The following is a 23693-nucleotide window of genomic DNA, read 5'->3' on the forward strand; positions in this document are numbered from 1 at the left end:
TAGCCGCATTATTTTCTAAAGCATCGAGAGGATGCTTCTTTGAGAGGGGAGTAATGCCGCGAGTCTTTGTAGCATTTGTTTGTTGTGTTTATTTGTTCATGCTTCAAGGCTGCCGGCACGCCTCTTTATCGCTTCGTTTGTGACGCAAGACGCGCCTGGAATTATCTCGATGGATCGCATCCGGACGGAGCCGACTCTAGTTTGCGCCAGAATGTTCTAGTAACTTCTAAAGCTTTATCTCGAAGATTCGCTATCAGCTTTAAAAAGAGCACGGCCGACAGCGGCGGTCATTCTGTCCGACGACCGCCGAGCACGCTTGTTGCTACGCCGTCGCCGAGTGATTCAGTTCTTTGCGGGCGCAAGTCAGCCCGAATAAAGAGTTTCGTTTCGAAGACATTCTCGCTGTGCTCCTGTTCGGCGGACTGCAGTCACCAGTACGTGACAATATGATACATTTTCATTAAATGGCACATTTTTCATCGGATGTGGACAAGCTTGAGTTTTGACTTATAATAAATGAACCTCTTTCACCGTACCATCATTGTTCTTCAGACCTTTAGTAAACGTTGCAACAAGAATCTACGGCGAATATCCTCTTTTAGCGGAATATGAATTTTTTTCTTCGCGCTGAATTGTTCGCGATCTAAGCAGGCATTGCCTTTAGGCACTACTGACATGGTTCCTAAGAAATGTTGTGCAAGCATAGAGCGTTTTAGATGAAGGACAACTATAAGCAAAATTTCTTCAGTGCCAAACGTTAGTAGCAATCCTGCCACTGAGGCTTGAACTTCAGCCCCAAGAGTCATTGCAATAAATCTCGCCAGTGTTAAGAGAATCATCATAATCGAGATGTTCCTTGGGTATTCTCAGGAGAAGCAATATTAAAATAAAGTTCTAAATTATTGTTAGAAAAATACAAAATGGCAACTGGTGGCCTTTCTCCACGGCCTGCTTAACTTTAAATTATTCGTAGGAGAGAAGCTTTGGCGAGCAAAGTACCAGCGTTAAATCACAAACTGAGTTTATATTCGTACTGAATACGACTTTAAAATCTAATTATGTGTTCAAGAAATATAGGCACGATTCTGCGGCATTAACGGAAATTTGATTCGCCATGGCCAGTGCATTTCGACGAGCGCAATTGTTCCCAGGTTAAGTATGCATAAGTAAAAAGTAGTAGCCAGCGTATGTGTTCTAAAGGTTCGAAGTGGAAAGGAAAAATAATAGCTGGTGTTTAACTCCGTTTAAACCGATGCGCGTCGTAGGAAAGCGTGGTTGCGTGAATGGTGACGCCACAAGCGACACCACAGCAACGAGATGTTGCAAATCTCAAAGCTGTGAACTTTTTCTGGGCTGGCCTGCACAAAATTTTTGCAAATGAGCGTAGTCAATTTGGAGGTTGCATTCATATTGGGCACAATCTTATTGTTGGACACGAGTTTTGGTCCAAATCAGCCGAAATCACATTTCGGGCATGACTCGAGCAAAATTATGGCAAAGGCCCGGGCCAGAGTTGGAAGTTGCTATTGTGCCAGGCACACTTAGTTATGGTTCGACATCGATTTTCGTCCAAATCGTTCAAGGTCAAATTTATAGGGTCCCCCGAGCCAAATTTTATAAATCACCCTAACCAAATTTGGAGCTTGCCATCGTGTCGAGCACCGTAAATCCATTTTGGTCCAAATCGGCCGTAGTCGTGGTTGTGGGGGGGAGGTGGTCCAGGCCAAATTTTGGAAACTACCCGTGTCAAATTTGGAGGTCGCCACCATGTCCGGCACGCCCAATTATTTTTGGATATCTACTTTGGGCGAAATTTAGGGGGGGGGGGGGGGGATTTCAGGGATGGCCTGGGACAAATTGTTGCCGCTTGGTGTCGAAGTTTCTACTTCAACGAGCAGTGTACAAGCAAGATGGGCAAGCTAGGTTTTGGCTCGGTTCTGGTGATCGTATGAGTGATTTCGCATTAAAAACGAGTGGAAATTACGAGCCCGCTTCTAAGTATCCGCCACCCTGAACAGTTCTTACAAAAAGCTTGTCTAATATGTCTTGGTCCTGCAGAACACTTTGGGCTCTCCACAAAACACGCTGTGCCCTATGTTAAGCGTCAAGAGAGAGCATCCGGCGTAGAAGACGACGCCAATTTCCGCTGTTAGTGTTATAAACATACCCCGTTTACGATAGCTTAGCGCCGCAAGGAAATCATTTTTTAGCTCCTTCGAGATACATATAATAGAGAAGATGAGCAGCACGCCGTTTCCTTCCTTCTCAGCTTAAATGTTCCACAGAGGCTGAGCATTAATTGATCTGCAATAATCTTGGTGGTACAAAGCAGTAGCAGAACGGAGTGGATTCCAAAAGAGGTCAAATTTGTGAAAGCAGGCGAAAAGTACAGAGAGCGGAATATGTAAGGAAGTTGGCCGAGATAAGACAGCTGCACCTGGCACGGGAGATTTCAAATTGGAGAGATACTGTACAGGCTTTAATCCTGCGTTGAACGTAGTCACGCTGATGATGATTATAACAGCAGTGTTGGTACGCGACCGCAATATGCCTTTCTTTTGTTCGCAGCGCGAGTTGAAACGGTCTGAACATTGTTCTCTAAGCTGATCGCGGGCCTTCAGTGGCGTCTATTCGCAAGTGGATGCCACCGATGAGGTCTTTGCAGTGTTCGAAAGTCTCGCTGCTTCTACAGCCTACAAACGGGGTGCTATACCTACACCAGCGTTCACCACCGGCATATCTGCAAGACATCAGACCATTCTCCGTACAACAGGCGGAACTGAGGACTGCAAGACTTCAGCAAACTAAAGAACAAGGAGCAATCAGCGAGTTTTCGTGATTGGATCCAAGGTGTAGCCCACCAGGAATGCTGCTGGGCAGGCCAGCACTTCCAATCCCATCACCTGTGATTTCAGAACTCTGAATCCAGCCATAATAAGGGCCCAGCTGACAGGATATATTTGACTCATCAGTACTTCCACAAGCCAGCATGGTGTAATATGTTGCCAGTCAAAGAAATTAAACACCTCTGTAAGGACGGCGGGCATTAAAGCCTTGACGTGCTTTCATGCCATTAGTAGTTCGTGAGCCGCCGCGGTGGCTCAGCGGTTATGGTGCTCGGCTGCTGACCCAAAAGACGCGGGTTCGATCCAGGCCGCGGCGGCTAGAATTTTTTTGGAGGCGAAATTCTAGAGGCCCGTGTACTGTGCGATGTCAGTGCACGTTAAAGAACCCCAGGTGGTCGAAATTTCCGGAGCCCTTCACTACGGCGTCTCTCATGATAATCTGTCGGCAGTCACTGCGCATGCGCACAAAGGAAACAACGAATGGCCAAATGAATGCTGAGTCTCCTGCAGAACAAATGTTTGCAGTTTTTCCCCGCAACCTATGTTAATGAGTAGCCCCTAGTGCCTACTGAAGGTTTTTTTTTCAACTACTGTGCAGCTTTGGTAGATTTGGGAGACCAAGAGTTTGACTGCCATTCTTAGCCTGCCAATGTCTTCGGAGAAGCCGGTGGCGTGCTTCAGGGGTTCAGCACCGAAGTGCCAGTTTGAGTACTGAACCACTGCTATTTTTGGCATTTCTTCCAGATTTCCTGTTTCTTCTGATATTCTCTATATTTTAATAGAGGAGCAGAAGTACGTTGCTTGACAAAGTGTAAGAAGCACCTTTATCTTCTGTGAACTTGCATCCACTTCCTGGTTTCGAGGATATCACCACAACGTCCCTTTGCATCAAGGTAATACCGCTCATAGGTGGAATGACCTTCACTGGCAGCTCAAGAATCTTCGAGGTCAGCTATCTCTGCCAACTTCTAAAAAAAAAAAATAGCCGCGTCAGGTACAATTCAGCCGTGGTCACCAAATTAAACAAAGAGCCTGTTTCTGTAGTAGCTAGCTTAACGGGTGCTGCAACTAAAGTGCAGGGTACGTACTCTGGGGAGCGCGGTTTCCAGATTGTATTTTTCTTATAAACAGTGGATCGAGTTTCTTCAACTTGTATTATTCCCTCCACATTGCAAGCATCCAATGTGTCTTGCCCGTCTTTCATTGACATGATTTTTGCTGGAGCGTTTCGGCAGCCTTCTACCGACGTGATTATACTAAAGGGTCTGCTTAAATTATGTTTGTCAATAAACACAGATTTTGCCTGTACCTTTTCATATATCACGCATGTGCTAGTTGCAACCACAAAAACTGCAATTTGTGCGCTTTGATTCCTATTATGCTATTCCCATGTTCCCTGCTGCCTTCTCCCTTTATACTCTTTTTTGTCATGCTTTTATTTTGCTTCGTTGCTGTGTTGAATTTGGAGTCGTTCCTAACTCTGTAGAGGCACGGATTACGATGCCACGAAAGCTCCCAATAAATACGGCTGGTTGAAAATCCTGCAGATTTTGTTATTCGCCATTTTTCTGGAATGTCTTCCACATGCAGATCCCAATTTTGTTGAAACTATCAATCTGAATGTATACTCAGGCTTTTAAATAATTTTGAGGACTCGTTCGCCTCATTCATGCTTTGAATCATGTGGCAAGCTTACATCCTACACGATTCGCTCATTTGCGGTGGATCAGATTCGTTTACGCTACACGCCGACTTATTGGTACCACAGCATTGGCACTATAAATTTTTCAGAAAAAAAAGCAATTTAGTTTCTTTGTTCGGGCAAATATTTCTTTACCAATGGCTGCATTATTTACAAATCCAGCAACTTTGAAGTTCTTTCGCCGTTTGACAGACCAGTACTTTCCAAGCTTTCTTTTCCCAGTATACATTTCAAATATCGTACAGAGGTCGGATATGAGTTCACAGTATTTAAAGCAGAGATTAACTGATTTGAATTGCCCACAAAATATTAATTTTCCACTCAGCGCGTCGCGCTCCATACCGCTGAACGGGCACCAAAATCGTCCAAATATCTGGGTTGGCTCTCGTGAAGGACACATCACTGGAAAACACCCTACCCCAATTCCTCACATCAAAGCAAGGGTTTCGTCCTCATGGCATCTTCCTGAGAAGTTGCTTTTGTTCACTACCTACGTTTATCTTTTCTGCCAAAAGCATGCGATTCCATACTTTAGAAATAAACTTAGAGGGAAATGGCAAGCTTCATGGGACAACGAGGTTAACAACAAGCTGCACTTGGTAAAGCCCGTCTTGGGTGAATGGAAGACCTGCAGGCACCAGGAACGCTTTATGGAAATAATTTTATGTCGTCTCCGCATTGGTCACACACACATTACACATAATTTCTTACTAACGAAACAAGACAAACCACTCTGTGAAAGTTGTGGAGGCGAGCTCACAATAAATCATATTTTACTCTCATGTTCATACCTCGGAAAACTAAGCAAAAAACACTTTATTAAGTTTTATAAAGAATGCATTCCTTTACACCCTGCGTTGCTCTTAGGTGAAACTGCATTTTTAACCCGTCTTGTGTTTTTAGCTTTTTAAAAGAAGCAGGTCTTCTTGAGAAACTGTAAATTTTAATCGATTGTTTCGCTTTTTATTGTTTCACTTCAGCCTTGTTCTCATCCTCGAGAAGAAGTCTGAGGTCTTTATTTGATTGGCTGGGAACCTCAATTTCCTTGCCCAGCCAAGGACCGCTGATGAGGTTACCCGGCCTCCTTAAAAGCTTTTACTTGTAGATCTAAAATTTCTTCTCTCTCTTATTACTCGGTACAAGAAACTTTATACCCTGTACACCATTTTTTCACATAACAGCACAAATCTGCATAAAAGAAATATCCTATACCTCGAGCTTGGCGCATGATAGCCTTAGCTGCTTATGCGCCATTAAACCCAACACAACACAACACAACACAACACAACACAAAACTTTAGAAATCAGTGCGATCAACTATAAGAACTATGCATAGGCTTACGCTTTGTTAGCACGATCGTCATTTGTCTAACAAATTATTGCTATACAATGTGTGGCCAATAGCTTCTTTCCTTTCCGGATACGTGATTGCGTAGTTTTACATGCACATAAAATTCAGTTTCTCATTGCGGAACAACGCATCCAAGAGAAGGCCAAGGAAATTCAGGTAGCTGCCTTTAATTATTCCAAGTGTAATACTGTCATTTCGTTCCATCATTATATCATCATTTTGAAATTTTGGTCGTCCCCGTGGACTTCTCGATGTTCTTATTTCACACCACGGCTCTCACTGGGCAGGTATGAGTGTCAATATCATTTCCAGCATTTCTTGTCCATCCATTTATTTTTAAAGGCGACTACTAGAGAAAGTTCCGTCTATTTCAAAGATTTCTTGTTAAACTTCAAAGTTTTCTTGTTAAAGTGAAGCAAGAAAAAAACTTTTCCGCTTGTTTCGCAAACTGCTATGAGTCTTGTTGATAGTATGCTTCATTTCACTTACCATTGCGAAGAACGCGTCAGCTGCAAAACGAAAACGAAACGGAACATTCATTTACTAATGGCGCTTAGAGTAGCACTGCCTGAATTGGCTGTATGCATGGTGGAGAGCAAGTAACTCCTCCGGTCGAGAAACTCTGTGAAAAAATTACCGACGATTACGTTACTTCCTAATGCGAAATTTGAGCGCAGCAAATAAGCTGTTTCACCTTTTCGATAGATTGAGGCAAAGAGATCGAGCAACACATGTATGCGCTATCACAGAATTCTTTTTTTATTTTTCACACGTATTCGCAATTTCGGCTCGGGCGGTGCACATATACAGATCCGCCGCCACCGATCTGGCTCTCTGATTGCCACCGCACAGGGGTTGCATTGGAGGAGGAGCGAAGAAAGGAATTAAGTTCGAGCCGGCGCTTTGACAACCGGAGACTCGCAGGAAGAGGGGGTAGGGGGGCGGCGTGTACACCAGGCGGCAAACGATGGGGGCAGAAGCGCGCGCAGCAAGCGGACAACACGATAAAGGGAGGAGAGAAGAGATAGCAGCGACTGACTGATGCCGCTGACGCCGATAGCGCTGGGGGGATGAAAGGGGGGCGGAGCTGGTTACGAGGCCCACGCCGACGACGACGCGAAACCCAGGAACGGACGCCAAAGAGCTGCGCTCTAAAAACAATGTTGCGAATGCATCTAGCCACTCTTTTTAAAACCGTGTACAGTACATGTAGAAGGGCAGAGCTTTTATGCACTTTTCTAATAGGAAAACTCGAGGTAGAGATTGAGAACGGAAAAACACAGCGATCGCCACGGCCATTTTAAAGCGCTCACTCAATCTGCCGCGTGGTTGCAGTACAACTTGTAACCTTTGTAAACCCCCCCCCCCCCCACCCGCCCCCCCCCCCCCCCACCCGCCCCCCCCCCCCCCCCCCCTCTCCGAAGGCATATTCGTAGAGCTCACAGTTAGTCACAAAATGTCTGGAAGTATAAAAAAACAGCTCCGAAGGTTGAGTCTCGCTCGGCGTTAAAAGTGAGCTCAAGGAAGAAAACAGCGCTGGTGTCCACTTTTTCTGGACGTAATTTCTTACGAGGGCATGGTGTTCAAAAATAAAGAACTATAGCATACTAATAAACGTGTCGCAGGAGGCGTGGCACCTGTGTCACGAAAGAAGACGTGCTTTGTCATCATGTTCAGCAGCCGTAAGAGTTCGACCTTTGAACAAGCCAGGCAACACGTTATTTCAGCAAGCTCTGCATCGACGTAACTGATACCGATCGTCCCAGTGTACAGCCTATACTCTACCCGTCTCGTGGCCTATCCAACAATATGAGGTGGTTTGGGCGAGTAGGTGGAAAACACTTAGACTCCCACAGCACACATTTCATGCTGTCTAAATGCAGCTAGTACGAATTTTCAGCAGGGAAATCAGCAATGCTTCCTGTATCTGAATGAAAGTCACGGCTCCCTAAACGGTGCATTCCTATGTTTTGCAGGCCTCGACCAACATCACACTGCTCATTTCACTGAAACCTAGCTGCAAACGCAGCCTATTCAGCAGTACGACCTGAATGCACCCCTATCCCGCAGGCACGAAGCTGAACGAAGTACCTAAGTTCGCTGGCAGCAGAAGCTCATTCCAGCTCTTGATATCAGTGCTGCGGGGTGTCGCCTATCAATGAGAAGGTTCAATCAGGAAGGCTATAGCCAACCGTACGTTTAAATAGCACTCGGGGGACATTATTTAGCCTAGCGATTGTTTACTGTTGTGTGCACATTCTGGACGCTTGCACGAGCTTCGATAGCTAAAGATCTCACGTTGCAAACGGACCTCTTTTCTAAAACCATCAACGCTGACGACAGTGCGCTAGACTACATTAGGGGTTTGGCGAGGAAAAGAAATTTTCTTGAAAGTGTTTCATGTTATGTCAGTTCTCACTGTGGAACTTACCCACGTCTTTGTAATTCACAACCTTCAGAACCTGGAACTAGAGTGTAAATACAAGCATATTTTCGTCATCGATTCGGTTATTGGGCATGTGATTATAATCGCGAATGGGAATGTACCACAAAGTTGCAACTGCAAACGTGGTTGAATTTGTGGAACGAAATTACTCAGGTAGTTGATAAAATAAATGCGTAATTTTCAATTAATCTAATGGCTTATGCGTACAGAAGCCATCCCTCAGCAGGTCCACAACTGTTTTCTTATCTCAGAAAAGAAATTGCGGTACTATTAGCTCGGCACATGACCCTACTTGTGTGCAAGCACACGGAAGGAATTGCGTGCATCGACTGAATATTGTGGGCCTATAAATGCGTAGAACACCTACCTTTACTCGGTGCAAAATGTGTTCAGTGTTTTCAGCAAGCATGAAAAGTTTACGACCCATTTATTAATATCCTCTTTCCACACGATATCTATGAAGAAATGCTTCAGGCAAAAGCCAAATATTTTAAAGGACACTACTTATTTCATTAAAAACCCGAAACACGAAAAAAAATTATTTTCCTAATCCGTATGATTTTCATGCTAGGCAGTGCGCCAGAAAGAAGACGGCACTCCTCAATGCTGTGTTCTTTTCTTTGTTTTCTCAGCCTACCACTGGACTCTCCAGGAATAAAACTCTGCCGCAGAAATTGCTCACTTCACCCCAAGAAATCCTGAAGACAGTATCTACGGCGTCTCTGGACATTTTCATTGCATGCTTGCTTTGTTCGTTGATTTTAATTTTTTATGGGTGCTGGTTATTATTCATGGATACGCTCAACATTACTACCTTCAAATGGACATAACATGGCGCTTCCATCTCTCCTCTACTGTCAGAAGCGACTTTTGCTCCTTTTTCTAGGGTATCAAATTATGTTCGATGCAAGGTTGATGTCAAAGAAGAAATACTAACCTGAACAGTCGGTGCTGGAATTAAGCTATTTGCAGTGTCCCTTCAGTTGTTGTACTCATCCCTTGTAGAAAGCTACGCAGGCGTGCAGTTACGTGCACATGTATGCCATATAGGCGAGAACAGCGCTAGGAGTCAGTATGCTCCTAGAATGTGAAATATAATACTGACGATCGCCATCACTTTTTGACCCACAACCTACGCTTCCTCTCCACGCTGCATGTTTCACACCAAGATATTTTTCAAAGATTTTGCAAGAAAGGGGTTTAGTATGTCGTATATAAAAGAATTCACTAGAATGTGCACTTCGCTAACACGGAAAATAGATGGCCAAGTTAGTAGTCGCATACGGAAGTCAGATACTGCGGACATCTGACCCATCGGTAGTAGTAGAGACATCTTTCGAAATCCAACTTCGTCAGTGCGTAATGGTCATGGTCACGGAAACGTTTGTACTTGATAATATTATTGTGGGAAAATGAAACAGGCTCGAAGGTTATACTGCATCTGTTATCTTTGTCTGGGCCAGTCGGTCATTCATCATGAAAAATGACAGCGCTTAGGAAACGGAAACAATATCGGAGCAGCATAGACCATAATATAGCGCTTGTTGTATGCTCGTTTCTTCGATGATTTTCACGTTAGCTTTGCGCAACCATTTCCCTTGTTTTAAAGTGCAACTCAAGATGCATTTGAAAATATTGCTCAATCAATATAATCATCATCCAGACTACGCCTACTGCAGAACCACGCAATATATGAATGTTTTTAGGAACTGTTCTACTCTCTTTTATCTCTTTATTTGTCCCCTCGCCCCTTTCTCCCAATGTAGGGTAGCAAACCGAGTATTCTTCCGGTTTACCGCACTGCCTTTCCTCTTCTTCCTTCTCCTCCTGCTTTAAAAAATGTTGACGGCAGATTTATGCCGTGTAATCTGCTTTACAAGTCGAGCCTTATGTGCTTGAAATTTGCGGGCTTTTTTGTATTCAATAGCATCTAGGCCACGCAGTATATTTGTAAACCGTCAGCAGTAGAGCACGCTGCCTTCTATCTACCAAACTGTGTGTATCACTGAAAGCATTACCGAAAATAAACACTCTGAAATACTGTCAAAGCAGTGCAGCATCTTGATATTTTTGTCGCGGCAAAGGAAAGGTGGAAATGGTCAATCAGAGATAGGAAAATGAAAAGCAGACTCAGGAAGCACATCTGTGGGAAAACAGATGCGGCTGTATGTACGACTGGCCGGCACCTGCTTGCCCTGCGGATTTGTTTGTCCGTACTGTTGCCGATAGTGGAGTTCCAGGCGCACCGTGTATAGGCCATGACTTCTACACAGGCGACCAGGAAAGGTGAAAATTGCGTGCGTAAGGAATAAAACTCCAACAACAACTGAGCAATTCTTAAGGTAGAGCCCAAACTTCCGGTTTAGCAAGGCCGCCAGGCGCCTTTCCTGCACGGAACCTCTGGTCTATATCTCGCACTTCTATGGTTAAGAAGGCAGGCAGCCATTTTCTGCCTGTAAAATGTGAGCTGGGTGGTTATCTTACCTCCACAACGCGTTGAGTTCGTTGCGCCCAGTCATTCCCGATAGCACGGGAACGCATGCATCTTCAGAGAGCCAGGTTATTTCAATTTGCTGGCGTTTTAGATGTTCTATTTTCAGCAACAGAAGGCACAAGAGTTGTGGCGGCATGCTAATGCTCGCACCGCCTGTGTTCACTGTTTCTATAAGAAAGTAATTTTGCGTGCCGTCTAGGATGCGCCGGATTTGTGCTTGTGTGAACAAAGGGAATTATGCGGGATTCGCAGCCGTTTTGAACTGGGTCTTTAGGAGGAAATTTGTGCTCCCTATTTCTTCTCTAGGGTGCACTAACAACCCAACTTCGTTAGCTTACGCTACAGCGCAGTAATCATTTCAGATCGCGCGTGCTACTATTTTTGTTACTTCAAGTCTGGGTGTCTAGGATCTCTGCACAATTCGAGCGTTGAAAGAAAACAGTTTCATGGGAAAATGTTTCTATGAAAATGTAGATGCAAAGTATTCTTGTGGCGAAGGTGTCAATGGCAGTGCACAATGTTACTCATGTCCTGTCATGTCTATCCATGTATTCGTCTAAAAATTTAGCGCTGTTTAAATCTGAAGAAAAGAAAATTACTCACGTAGTTGCCCCTAGAAGAAGAATACCCCATGCTCATTTCCACTAACTGTTTCATGCTCAACGAATGCACCCACGTTCGCTATAAACCGAGTAAGAGCATAACTGGCTTTTCAAACGGTAACATTTCTGGCATTATGAAGACATAAACATCCTACACATCACGCATGCTTGGAGAGTGCGGGTGGGTGGAATCTGGCTACAATAAGCTCCGCCCCGTGCTCTTTCATCGGCTGAGCCATTGTGTCTGGCTGCGCAAGTTGTTTGCCCACATCGGCACTGTGCAGATCGCGGCTGCCATGTGTTCACTCCTATTCTGAAGCCGCTCATAACGTGACCTATGCCGGCGGCGACTGCACTGTGACTTGCGCTTTATAGCCGTGATGTAAACTGGAATGTGTGCAGCTTGTGGTTGAAACTTTTTCGTTTGCAACTTAAGGCACAGCTTCAGCCCGGGACGCTTATAGGGCTTCGTGAAGGAAGCTTCAGAGATGACATGGCCGCTGCCACGCATACCCAGAGTCATATTAGAATGAACTTATCTGCGCGCGTAGAATTGAAAATTGACAGCCAGTGCATTCGAAATGAAGGCTGCGACCTGGGAATATGGAACACTCCACTGTTCGCACTTTTTCAATGCTGGTATTCGAGTCAGTGGAAATGGAAAAAATACACTTTTATAGCAATGAGTACAGGCCGCGGCAGTTTGTTCAAGCAGACAAGGGGAGCGCAAAAGGAACAGAAATCAGCAAGTCAATACTATTCCCCCGCAACTGTTCTATAACAGCAACACACATTGACACAATGCTCACTTGAAGTGCATGTGTTTCTTAACTTTCCATGGGCTTTGTACACATGTCTCACGAGTTTTTGTTGTACCAGAGGCAACTACAATACACATAGCTGCCTGCATGCAGAGAAAAAAAAGGGTAAAGAAGCTAGAATGCACTTCCATCCCGTTACCCACGAAGGCGACAACGCTGGCGTGATGAATGATTCTTTGTCCATAAATTTATAAACTAATACTGAAACGCCATTTCGCTGCACTTAATGACCATACCTGGATGTCTGTACATCAAGAGCAAGCGTGAAGAAGAGGTGGAGTCAACAACTCTACCATTCTTTTTGCATCCCAGGTTCGATCGATGATGTGTAAGAGAAACAACTGGTCGTCACCAGGCTAACACAAGCTACAATTGCCCAGCCGCGGTGGCTCAGTGGTTACGGCGTTCGGCTGCTGACCCGAAAGACACGGGCTCGATCTCGGCCGCGGCGGTCGAATTTCGATGGAGGCGAAATTATGGAAGCCTGTGTACTGTGCCAAGGCAGTGCACGTTAAAGAACCCCAGGTGGTCGAAATTTCTCGATCATTTCACTACGGCGTTCCTCATAGCCTTAGTCGCTTCGAGACGTTAAACCCTAATAAACCAAACCAAACAAGGTACAATTTATCTACAGCACGTGAAATCAATTAGGATTCAGGAGATCGCCTTTAAAAATAATGAAATCAAAATTATTGCCCTGGTACGTCCCTAAAAAGTCATGGATATATAGGTCGTCTGCCGCCGGGATGGCTTAGTGTTATGGTACTCGGCAGCTGACCCGAAAGACGCTGGTGCGAAGCTGACCGCAGCGCTCACATTTCAGTGGCAGTGAAACGCTGTAGGCCAGTGTACTATGCGATGCCAGTGCATGTTACAAGAACCGCAGGTGGCCGAAATGGACCTTAGTCCATCTGTACGGCGCCCCATATAGCCTGAGCAGCTTAGGGACATTAAACGGATAAATCCGACTAGGTAGTATTCATTTCAAAATTTCACATTTTTATTTTTTTTTTGTGAAAAGTAAACAATTTAATTACACACTTCACCCCGCTGCAGAGCACTTCCACGAAGAACTTGGCAACGCGACTGCTTTATGCATCTCGTCTGCTGCCCTGTCTTTTGAATTTCCGCGAGCGTATCTTGTTTTTTGGGTTTGTTTTCTGAAGGACAGGTTTAAAATAGGGCTAACTTTACAGTAAACAGGATATGGCAATATCCAGGTCTTTGGTCGAAGTGTTTTTTGCCACCAATTCGTTGTTAACGCTTTACTGTGCCTTGAGTTCGCACCAAATTAACGTTGCACCAAGATTGTTACTTTTGTCATCATGCCTGCATTAAACCATTCAAAACTTAAAAAGCTCCGAATTTTAGGATGACGTCTGGCTTTCAACAACTGATAATCTGAGAGTACGCGTTGTTTGCTCGCCATAAAGATACGACGTCACAAAGCGCAGTGTATACAATCAGATTGGCGGTGCTCACTTAAAGATGCATGTTGCAATTATTTGTTTGGTGAGAATATCTTTTTCAATATTATTATTACGGCGTTCATATCTGGACACAAATAAAAGTGTAAATATAGTTTTGATAGAAATAAACTATGTATTAAACTTATCCCTACAGGCGCGCCAGACAGCTAACGCAATTCAGATGCTGTCGACCGCTATTCGAAAGCTATCGCTAGTTCACACCGGAAACAGTGCAGCGGGGGGTTTGGGCCATTAAGCTTAGTTCTTCTGAAACTCTGCAGTGTACAAAACAAGAACAAGGTGCATACAGCTGCTTGGTTTCTGGGCGAATTTTCAGGCTTTATTCAGCATGGTTAACAGAGTGAGACGGAACGAAAGATTTTAGGCAGGAGTCATATGTTTACTCCTCTAATTATAAGAAACTGAATTTCCAAGTGGGCATACTTCTAGATACATTAAAATATCTGTGAAATTAGTTGCCGTTTTGTAATAAAAGAGATCTTTAAAGCCCTACTTCGCGCGCCCCATGAATCTGATAGTGGAAACCTCTTTTTTTGTGCAAATTCGAAAATTCCCTTCCTAAGCAACGCAGTTTTCAAGAAAGTAATTCTGGAACGGTGTTGAAGGGCAGTTGCAGTTGAGAAGGGTTTTTTATTATTTTCTTCAAGACAAGGGTTTTCAGCATTTCAACGAAGATTTCGAGAACATATGCACAGCATTCAAAACTGTGTTTTGCCGGCTTTTTTTTTCTAGAGCAAAACTTCAGCGTGCACTGACATGAAATCCTCCTTTGTCAAGGACTCCTCAACTTTCGTTCAAGTTCCCAGCCGAGGCAGCCAGACATCGCCGAATGATGACGCCTGGCTTGAATACATGAACAACGGAGATTGGTTCACTGCGTTCATTTTGATGGAAGAGTGGTTCCGAGCGAACAAGACACCTGAGGATGAGAAATACGTCCGCTTACATACAGGGCTCGTTGACTTGGAGCTAGATAGCTGCGTACAGGACATCATGAAAGATCCTTTTAAAACGAACGCCTTCGACTGCCTAATGATAGCTCTACTAGCCAGGGTTTGCCTTTCGAAACACCTTTCAGCGAGAAGAGAGGGGGTGAAATGGGAAGACGTCTTGGACTATGCGCCTTCGGTCCTCAAGGAGCGGCTACACAGAAAAGTCAAGTCTTACCTGAAAAAATACCCTGTTTTCCTCAACGAACGAGGCCCAACCCAAATAAATGAAGTTGCAGTAGAAGCCATCAATTTGGAACCACGAGTCGTTCAGCCATCAAGCAGCTCACTTAATCAAAAGACAGCAGGAATTAGCCCTGAAGATCCCGGGGCATGCGGCAAACAATGGCCGGACACATCTGGTGGTACTGAGGAGGTAAGAGTTTGGTGCTTGAACTGGCTAGCCACCGGCACAAATTAAATGGCGGTCCTATTGTTATAAACTTTGGTGGCATCACAAGATACATTTAGGGAGAAGCTCGCCATGTTGGAATGCCTGTGTTTCTGTTTCATTCGATGCTTTCAACATGATGGGTTCTCGTAAAAGGTATATCTTAGATTTAAACATAATGTTTCTCGTAAAATGTTTACCTTAGCACCGATATCAGTTATAACGAACGCATAAGGCTTGTCTCAACAGTGCAGTTATATTAAAAAGTTTTCCTGCGTACATTAAGTGAATCTAATAACTCGAAGGTCGCAAACTGTGGCAATGTATGTTTCTCTGCAGGAGACTTGGCCATTCGGCACAGTAGCGGCTATTTTAACTGAGTGTACTTTTATGACGGAATTTTTTCTTGAAAATTTTAAATCAAAGAGATTGCGTAGCTTATAAAGTTGAATAGATTAATTTTGGCTGCTATAAGTTATCAAAACGCAATAATTGTTGACGCCTCTTGCAACGGAGTCCAAAGTTTAAGTACAAGTTATGGCAATACATGGTGATAAAAAAAAGTTGGGGGGAAATCAGGTCGATAGAAGTATATTTGCGAATTGTCTGCCTTTTATACTGTTCAAATAAATTGCCTTTATAAAAGGGCCAAAAGCGGAAACATAATTGTTTCGAGTTTTTTTTTTTTCAATACAGTTAGCGCAAGACATTAGGAAACATAGAAGAATACACATCAGCCCAGTGGTACTGTAAGCCTCAAGCTCTTCTCTTGTGCGCTTTCCATTTCTGATTCAGCAGCCTGAAGGTGGGGATGCATGTTTTAGATTGAGGATATTCGATGAACCATAAACAATATTTAGTGAACCATCCTTTTGTTCAGCCTCCGTCATTGCAGTTCGTAGAACAGGCTAGCGTAAGAGCCGAATAAAACGACACTGTTGCAATATAATAAAGTTTGTTTCATATAACGTCGTCCTTAATTGGAATGCCAGAGACACTGTTCGGTTGCTCAAAATCAAAACTAAAAGTATATGGGAGAATAAACTGAAATTAGTGTTCTGTAACAATCATTTGAATCGCATGCGATAGTGCTTGTTTTCAAATGTATTGCTATCCTTACAAAAAACACAAACAAATGTTGAAACGTCACAAAAAGTTTATGTAAACCTTGGAGTTCCCAAAGCATTGCATTGTATTCCAGTAACCCGGAGGAGGCGGCATAATTCAGCTTTTGCATTCTTCACAAAAGTATTATTTGATTACTTAAAGAGACACTGAGTACGTGTCCAGAATATTATTCTCTGCAAACATTGCATTCTCCGGATCTTTCTCTCTATGCTAACATGCGTCAGGTAGCAAAATATGCATTCATTGGTAAGAAAATATCATTTAAAAATCTTCCAGCCTTTCGATTCCAACCTCATGATATGTTGTAGCCTGTCAGATGCGAGCGTAATGAACGTCGTCGAAGAAAGCATTTTGCAGGCGATATGGGCCGGTTATGGCGGCACATCCATGTTATTTTTTCGTGACTTTTCTAGCAGTTGAAATCTATTTTAGCTGAGAGTTTTTTTTTATTGGAATGCTGTACCCGATCGGTAGAAGATATTTTTGCTTGCCCTCACTTTGATTTTGAGGAGTTGGCGGGCAGCATGTATGAGTCACTGCGGTTGCCCGACATGGCCGCCTGCAGAAATATCAAAATGAAGTGTAATAATTGCCGTAGAGGTAAAAAAGAGACCGGCATTTTTTCTTTTTCTGAACACGTCCTTTTAGTTCACGCATTTATAGCTCCATATGAAGGCCACAATCACAATTTAACAGTGCCAATGGCTCTAGCAACATCGTGATGTCTGATATGGGAAAACAAATCATTATGCCTATAGTGAATTCTCCTCCAATCACTTAAACTTTTGATGGTCTGGTTTATTTCGTTTTGTATTATTCTGAGGATAAAATCGCTATCGGGTTCAAATGGTGCAGTAATTCTTTTTTCTTTGCATGCTTTTTCAGAGCATGAAGCACCAGAATCCAGGAGCAGAAAATAAGGCGTTCAAACGTGCCAATATTCATCATTTGGTCGCAGAAAAGTTCAATAACACCGCTTTGACTTCCTCTGATAAAAATGCTGCTGCGAAGAAGAGCGGCTCGAAGATGGGCCAAGTGACGGGCGATTCAGATCCACTTAAGGATACAAGCACCATGCCTTGTGGAGACAGTGTCAAGACAAAAAATGAGAGCGAAAGAAAAGCTCGCTCTTCGTCTCTGAGCAGTCCGGTAAGATATACGATTACTATAATGAAGCGTTAAAAAATAACCTTGAATTCTCCTCAGTAGAAAGAAAGAACTGTTAGTACTAATGGCACGAAATCTTCATTCCCGTCCCACAACTTAATGCTTGACCGAAAGCCACTTTCATGTAATTGCCGCTGCAAATTTTCTACAGAACATACCCATATTTTTATTGCTTGAAGAGGGTTCTCCTTGGCACACAGGTTAGAGAGCCGCCCATAAAACGTCTGCCAAACCTAAATATATCTCTTGACGCAGCCTTTATTATGAACATCATCAGCCTGAACACCCCAACTGCGCCTCCTAATTTTGTTAATTGCGGGTAAACGTCTACGGAGACAGCTGCAGCCACTACTTCACCCGCCGCGTTGGACCAGTGGTTAAAGCTCTAGTTTACAGCACTGGAAGGCCTGAATTCGACTCCGGCCATGGAGACAGGGTTTCGATCGAGGCGAAATGCGACAAGGAGGTCGTGTCCTCCGCTCCGTTGGTCCACGTTAATTAAAAATCGCCAGGTGGCCGACGTTATTCAAGATTGTGAGTGAGCGCTTGTGTCGTGTTGTCGTCCTTTTCTGTTTCCCTTCGTCTTGTTTTCACTCGTTAACCATGAATACGTACCAACTAGTCCAACTTCTTACGTTAAAGTATTCAAGACTCCATCACTATCGCACCTTTCTCTCTGTATTTCCTTTCGCACCCTCATTCGACCCTTCCCAACCTGAGCTTTTGTGGGGTCTACCGAGAACTGAGAACACTAGTGGGAAGCTAACTTTTTTAAGGGCCAATTTTACTTCACTCTACGATCGTCAACTTCCTACTGTCATCCTACCAGGTGACTCTCAGCTGCCCCTTGCTGCGTTCGCCTTCCTTTGAATCCGGCCTGTTTGACAATGACGCCATAGGTTATTTGCTACGCGCATTACAAGGCTTGCCAATGTCCATGTTTTGTCCCTTTATCTCAGCTGCGATATCATTCACTCGCCTCCATTCTCTAACCCACAATCTTCGCCCTTCGGTCTCCTAGCCTAGTGGCATTGTTTCTGTTTATGATGCGGTGTTATAAAAAAAAACAGTAGTAAAAATTTTAATTTCACAATGATGGGGCTCCCAGACAGGTCGTGCGGGCGAAATGATGTCGGCGTCGAAAGGCATCCCAAGCGAGGTCTTCCGTTTCTTTCTCGAGGCCAGCGAGAATAAAATAATATCCGTTTTGCCGTTAAGTGAGCGCGTGCTCAAGAGTGTGTTCCCGTAGGGTCATGCGAATCGAGAAGCGCATGGCGTATGGCAACCGTGGAGTGAATGCGCTGGATTAGTTGAGGGTTTCAAGGAGGGATGCGCCACAGGTATGCTGAGCAGCAATCAGTGCCACATTTCGGAAGACTTGATTAAAAGGCGTAAAGGATTTATACATCGATCGCGCGTTGATCTGAATGGTATCGTGCCGTTTTTACAGAATTGCCGTTTTGATGTGACCACTGCTGGACCTACGGCTGCGGTCGAACCAGTCAACACTGACGCCAAAATACTTCCCACCTCCTTTTTTTTTTGTAGATGTCATGTTCGAGTTTGGAGTGAAAGGAAGCCGTGGCAATATTGTCACATGACCAGTTTGGACACATTGTTCGTTTATCGCAGTTTTACGTTATGGAACTACCAAAAATTGTGTCTCAGTAAAGAACTGAAATTGCGAACAAATCTTTTGACACTATTTCACATCCCATCCCCCTTAGATATACATATGACGCCGAAACTGTCGTGACATCTATTGTATGAATCCACCTTCAGTGTATTCGCATCCATATATTGTAGTTTGTGTATGTATCGGTGTCCTTTTCCCCTTTGTAATCAACCCAGCAGTGTATAACTTTCAAATGCATTTGTTCAGTTTTAATTGTTTTTTTCTAGTTTCAAACTACATCTCTGTGTACCCATCAGTTCAATCGTAAATATTATAAATTCTTTCTACAGTGTGTTCGTATGCGATCTGCCACCGTTGTATGCATGTGTTTATTTTATTATTTTGTAATGGCTCTTAGATGAGCCACAGGCATTTTCAAGCTATTTTCTTTAGCTTTTGGCCTGTGGCTCATCCTAAAGACTGTATGCACATTTGTAAAATAAAATAAAGTTTGGTTTGGTTTGGTTTGGTTTGGTTTGGAAAACTCTCAGCTGAGGTCAACAGTAACACAACGGCGCGGTGATGTTGAAACGGGAAGGCGCACTGCGGTATTTAGAAGCAAAATTTTCTGATCCTCTTTGAGGCTTTGAAACGGTGTTCTTTTTTCCATGGATGATGTGCTAATAGAAAAAAGTTGCCAGTCAAGTATCTTCCACCAAAATGTTTGCTTTCTTCATTTATTTTCAGACCATGAAGGAGGAACCAGAGTCTGATAAAGCGCTATGCTCTATCGCTCAAGCCTTGCGTTTCAGTACTATTGGCGCCTCGGAGGAAAGGGGGAATAACATAGAAATGCAAGAACTGTCACACGACGGAAAACCATGCGAGACGCCATTTCAAGGAAGTGTCCCAGCAAACAGCGGTCCCAACAACGAGGTGTGCTCTTCGACCTCCGGCAGTCTTAACAATAAGCTTCACTGTCCCTTCCATTCTTCTGAACGGGACGTCGCTGAACTAAATGTGCTGCTAAGTGAGAACCGAGTCATAACGAGATTGCAGTCTGATGCAACATCAGGCATTAGGGTAGAACAGCAGAATGCAAGCACCGCATATTCGCGTAACAAAAAAAATTAGAAAGTCTATAGAGTGTCTATAGATTTCTGTCTATGAAGTCTATAGACTGTCCATAGACAAATCCTATAGAGCAGTCTATAGGCAATAGAAATGCCACAGACAGCTTATAGACAATCTATAGACTTATAGCCATACAGTTTTAGTAGACTTTTGTCTAAAGACAGTCCATAGACTATAAATAATAGACAGAAAGCAATATCTGTAGGAAGTCAGTAGTGTCAATAGGAAGTATATAGACTGTCTATAGACCATTTTTATAAGGGTCAGCCGCTGATGCCCTTGAAAAGATGTTGTCAGATGGCCAGTTTAAAACACGAACACCCAGAAGTCGCCAGCACACGCAAGGTACTGAGGAGCTAGGGCCTGTGGTGATTACATTGGCTAGCCACCGGTGCAACCTAAATGAATTCCATTCAGCCATAAATTTCGGCGGCAGCGCAGGATGCATTTAGAGACAAGTTCTTGATGTTGCAATGCCTGTGCTTCTGTCGCAACTATCCTTCCGAGCTACGGGTTACTGGTAGAGAGTATTTCTTAGCACCAATATTCGTTATAAGCAAAACGCAGCGGTTGTCTCAATAACTCCGTGTACTAACTCGAAGGTTTCCAGATTCAGTAAAAGATTTTTTTTCTTCTTCAGCAACGCTGCTTCATGGACAGTCGACGCAGCCGAAGCTTTTCGAACCGAGCCTCGTTCTTAATGAGAAACGTTGATCACTGTAAATTATAAGTAAAAAAAATCGCACACAAACAAACATTGGTTTTGTCATGCTAGTTATTGCTACCAGCAAAAGACAATGAACGCTGACACCTCTAGCCAGGCAGTCTGAATTGTATGTAGAAGGTTGAGAAAAACATGCTGACAAAAAAAACAGTTGAGGGGAGGTCACATCGACAGACATAAATGCGCAATAGAATTCTGCCTTGCATACTTTTTGGAGAAATTCTCTTTTTCAAACGCGTAGGAAATAGAAACATTTTCGTTTCGAGCATCGTTCATTACACTTCAGCGTGGGATATCAGTAAACATGGATGAATACATATCAAGCCGGAGGTACTGTAGGTCTGAATTTCTTTCGCAGTGCGCTTTCGTTTTCTGCATCAGCAGCCCGAAGATGGTTATGCGCAGTTTAGGTTGAGAGTATAGGAATGTTCATTAAAAGATATTTTTTTTATCAGTCTCCATCACCGCACTTGTTGGGACAGGCTAGAGCATCAGTGTCATAAAAATAGAGCGTACAATACAACAATGTTTGTCTCTCATAAGGCTGGCCTTAGTTGTGATGTAAGAGCCACCGTTGGCCCGCTGAAATTGAAATCCAAATTATAAGGCGGGAAAATTGGAAATTAGTGTTCGATACGGCCATTTTTATTCCGATATGATGGCGCTTGTTTAGAAATGTGTTGCGCAACATTAGAAAGAAAAAAAATGCTTTGGTGTGGCCAGAATTTAAAGGGCGCCATGTAGTTCATCAAGCTCTACATATTATTGCAGTAACCCAGAGAGGGCGGCATAAATTAGACTTCGTATTCTTCTTAAATCTTGTAAATTACTTATGGGAACATTGAAGAGGACTCCATCTAAATATTCAGAGCTGACATTGATACTATGGATCTTTCGTGCTATGCTGACTTGTCAGGAATCAGAGTGGATACATTGCAAAGAAAATTGGAATTATAGATCTCCCACCCTGTCGATTCATCTTTCGTCACGCCGTCACAGGGAAGCGAGGATTGCCATTTTTTTCAAATAACGTCGCCCAAATAAGCATTTTGCGGTAGATAGGGCGGTGAAGGTGGCATACCCATTTCGTTTTGTCTTCTTTAGCATATAATATTGGGTCTTGGTAAGAGTGGTCTTTTTTAATTAGAACGCTGTACCCGATTATTGCAAGCCATTTTTTTGTCCTCACTGTGATTTTAATGTGTTGGCGGGCAGCACGTACGGATTAGTGCGGTTAGCCGACAAGTCTGCATGCAGAAATATCAAAGCGAACTGTAAACTTGTCATAAAGATAAAAAAGGACTCAACGTTTTCTCCCTGTGTTCTTTCCAATCAAGAAATGAAGGTGTCTTATTAGGACCACTATTACTGTTTAATAATGAAGATGGCGCTAGTAACACAATGCTCTCTGATGTGGGAATGCAAATCATTTGAAAGTTTTAACTCCTCTAATCATGTATAATGATATAATATATTGCTTTGTATTATGCTGGGGAAAAGTCACATTAGATTCAGTAGGTTTAGTCGCTTATAATTCATACTTTTTTTCAGGACATGGAGGAACCGAGGCCAGATGCAGAGAGCCAGAATTTGAATACTCATCATACTCCCCAAGAAGAAGGCAGTTTGAACAGCGCTACGACTTCCTCTGACAAAGGGCCGGCTACGGAAAAAAATGGCAGGAAGATGAGCAAAGGGACAGACGACCCAGAACCGCGTAGCGACACAAGCACCGCGCCGTATCAGGGAAGTGTGAAGACAAGAAATGGGTTCAGCGGTGAAGCTCACACTTCGTCTGTGAGCAGTCTGGTAAGATATAGGACGGTGACTCAATCCTGAAGGGTTCAAAAAAACAAAAGAACCTGGATTCCAGTTACTAGAAAGGCAGAAGTGATAGTGCTAAATGCAAGAAACCTTTCTTTCTACCCCACAGAATAATCATTCCCACCACATCCCACAAAATTAAGCCTACGCCCTCTACACCAATCAATTGTATTAATTACGGATTAACATTCTCTGGTGCCAGCTGCGGCCACTATATCACCCACCCTGTTTGGCGAGTGATTAAGGCTTTCTGCTACTGTCATGAAGGATCCAGATTGAATTTTGGCCACGGAGACCGAGTTTCAAAGCAGGCTAAACGCAAAAAGATGTCTGTGTGAAGTGCGCATTAAAAATCCGCAGGTTGTTTAAATTATTACCGTTCCCATCATTACAGCATCTTTCCCTCTCTCCTTCGTTCTCTCACTTGCGATTGAAGTGTCCACTGAGAGCCGAGAATGCTGCTTTGAACTTTCTATGCTTGAAAACAAAATTTTCTCTAACTCAGTAGCCGCAGACTTACTACTTTCACCATACCAAATGACACTCTGTTACCCCTGCTGCGTTTGCCTTATTTAGGATCCCGCGTGTTTCTCTATAACGCATAGGTCACCACCCACTAGCGTCACCTGTCTTCCCAATGTCCATTTGCTGTTCTTTATCTTAGCTCCAATATAATTACCTCGCCTTAATTACCTCGCTCATAGCCATATCCTTCTGTGTATAGACGTATTCTAGGTGTTTCGCTTTATGATCCGCTGGTATAAAAAAAAAGCAGTTGAAATCTTTACTGTAACAATGATATCGCTGCCATAGACGTCATACGGGCGACAACATGACTATGGCGATTGCACGTCCTGACCCAGGACTTTCCTTTTCGCATTGAGGTGAGTCCAGATAATATGATACCCATGTGAGCAACGAATCGAGTGCACACCTTGAAAAGTAGGCTCCCATTACGAGAATGAACCC

The 23693-nt window shown here is 43.6% G+C and overlaps 1 protein-coding gene across 3 annotated transcripts in view; it reads left to right on the forward strand.

Annotated features, from left to right (window-relative positions):
- The window catches only part of LOC149329819 (uncharacterized), a 79544-nt gene that overhangs the window by 51544 nt on the left and 4307 nt on the right, over positions 1 to 23693 (forward strand). For all 3 annotated transcript variants that reach the window (XM_089560507.1, XM_089560508.1, XM_089560509.1), the window contains 4 exons: positions 14485 to 15117; positions 17146 to 17409; positions 19790 to 19978; positions 22452 to 22709. In XM_089560507.1, coding sequence (XP_089416633.1) covers positions 14485 to 15117; positions 17146 to 17409; positions 19790 to 19978; positions 22452 to 22709 — 1344 coding nt within the window. The remainder of the gene's footprint in view (positions 1 to 14484; positions 15118 to 17145; positions 17410 to 19789; positions 19979 to 22451; positions 22710 to 23693) is intronic.

Source organism: Amblyomma mixtum, chromosome 9, assembly GCF_055824585.1.
Source record: "Amblyomma mixtum isolate Tamu chromosome 9, ASM5582458v1, whole genome shotgun sequence".
In the NCBI taxonomy this organism is placed as follows: Eukaryota; Metazoa; Arthropoda; class Arachnida; order Ixodida; family Ixodidae; genus Amblyomma; species Amblyomma mixtum.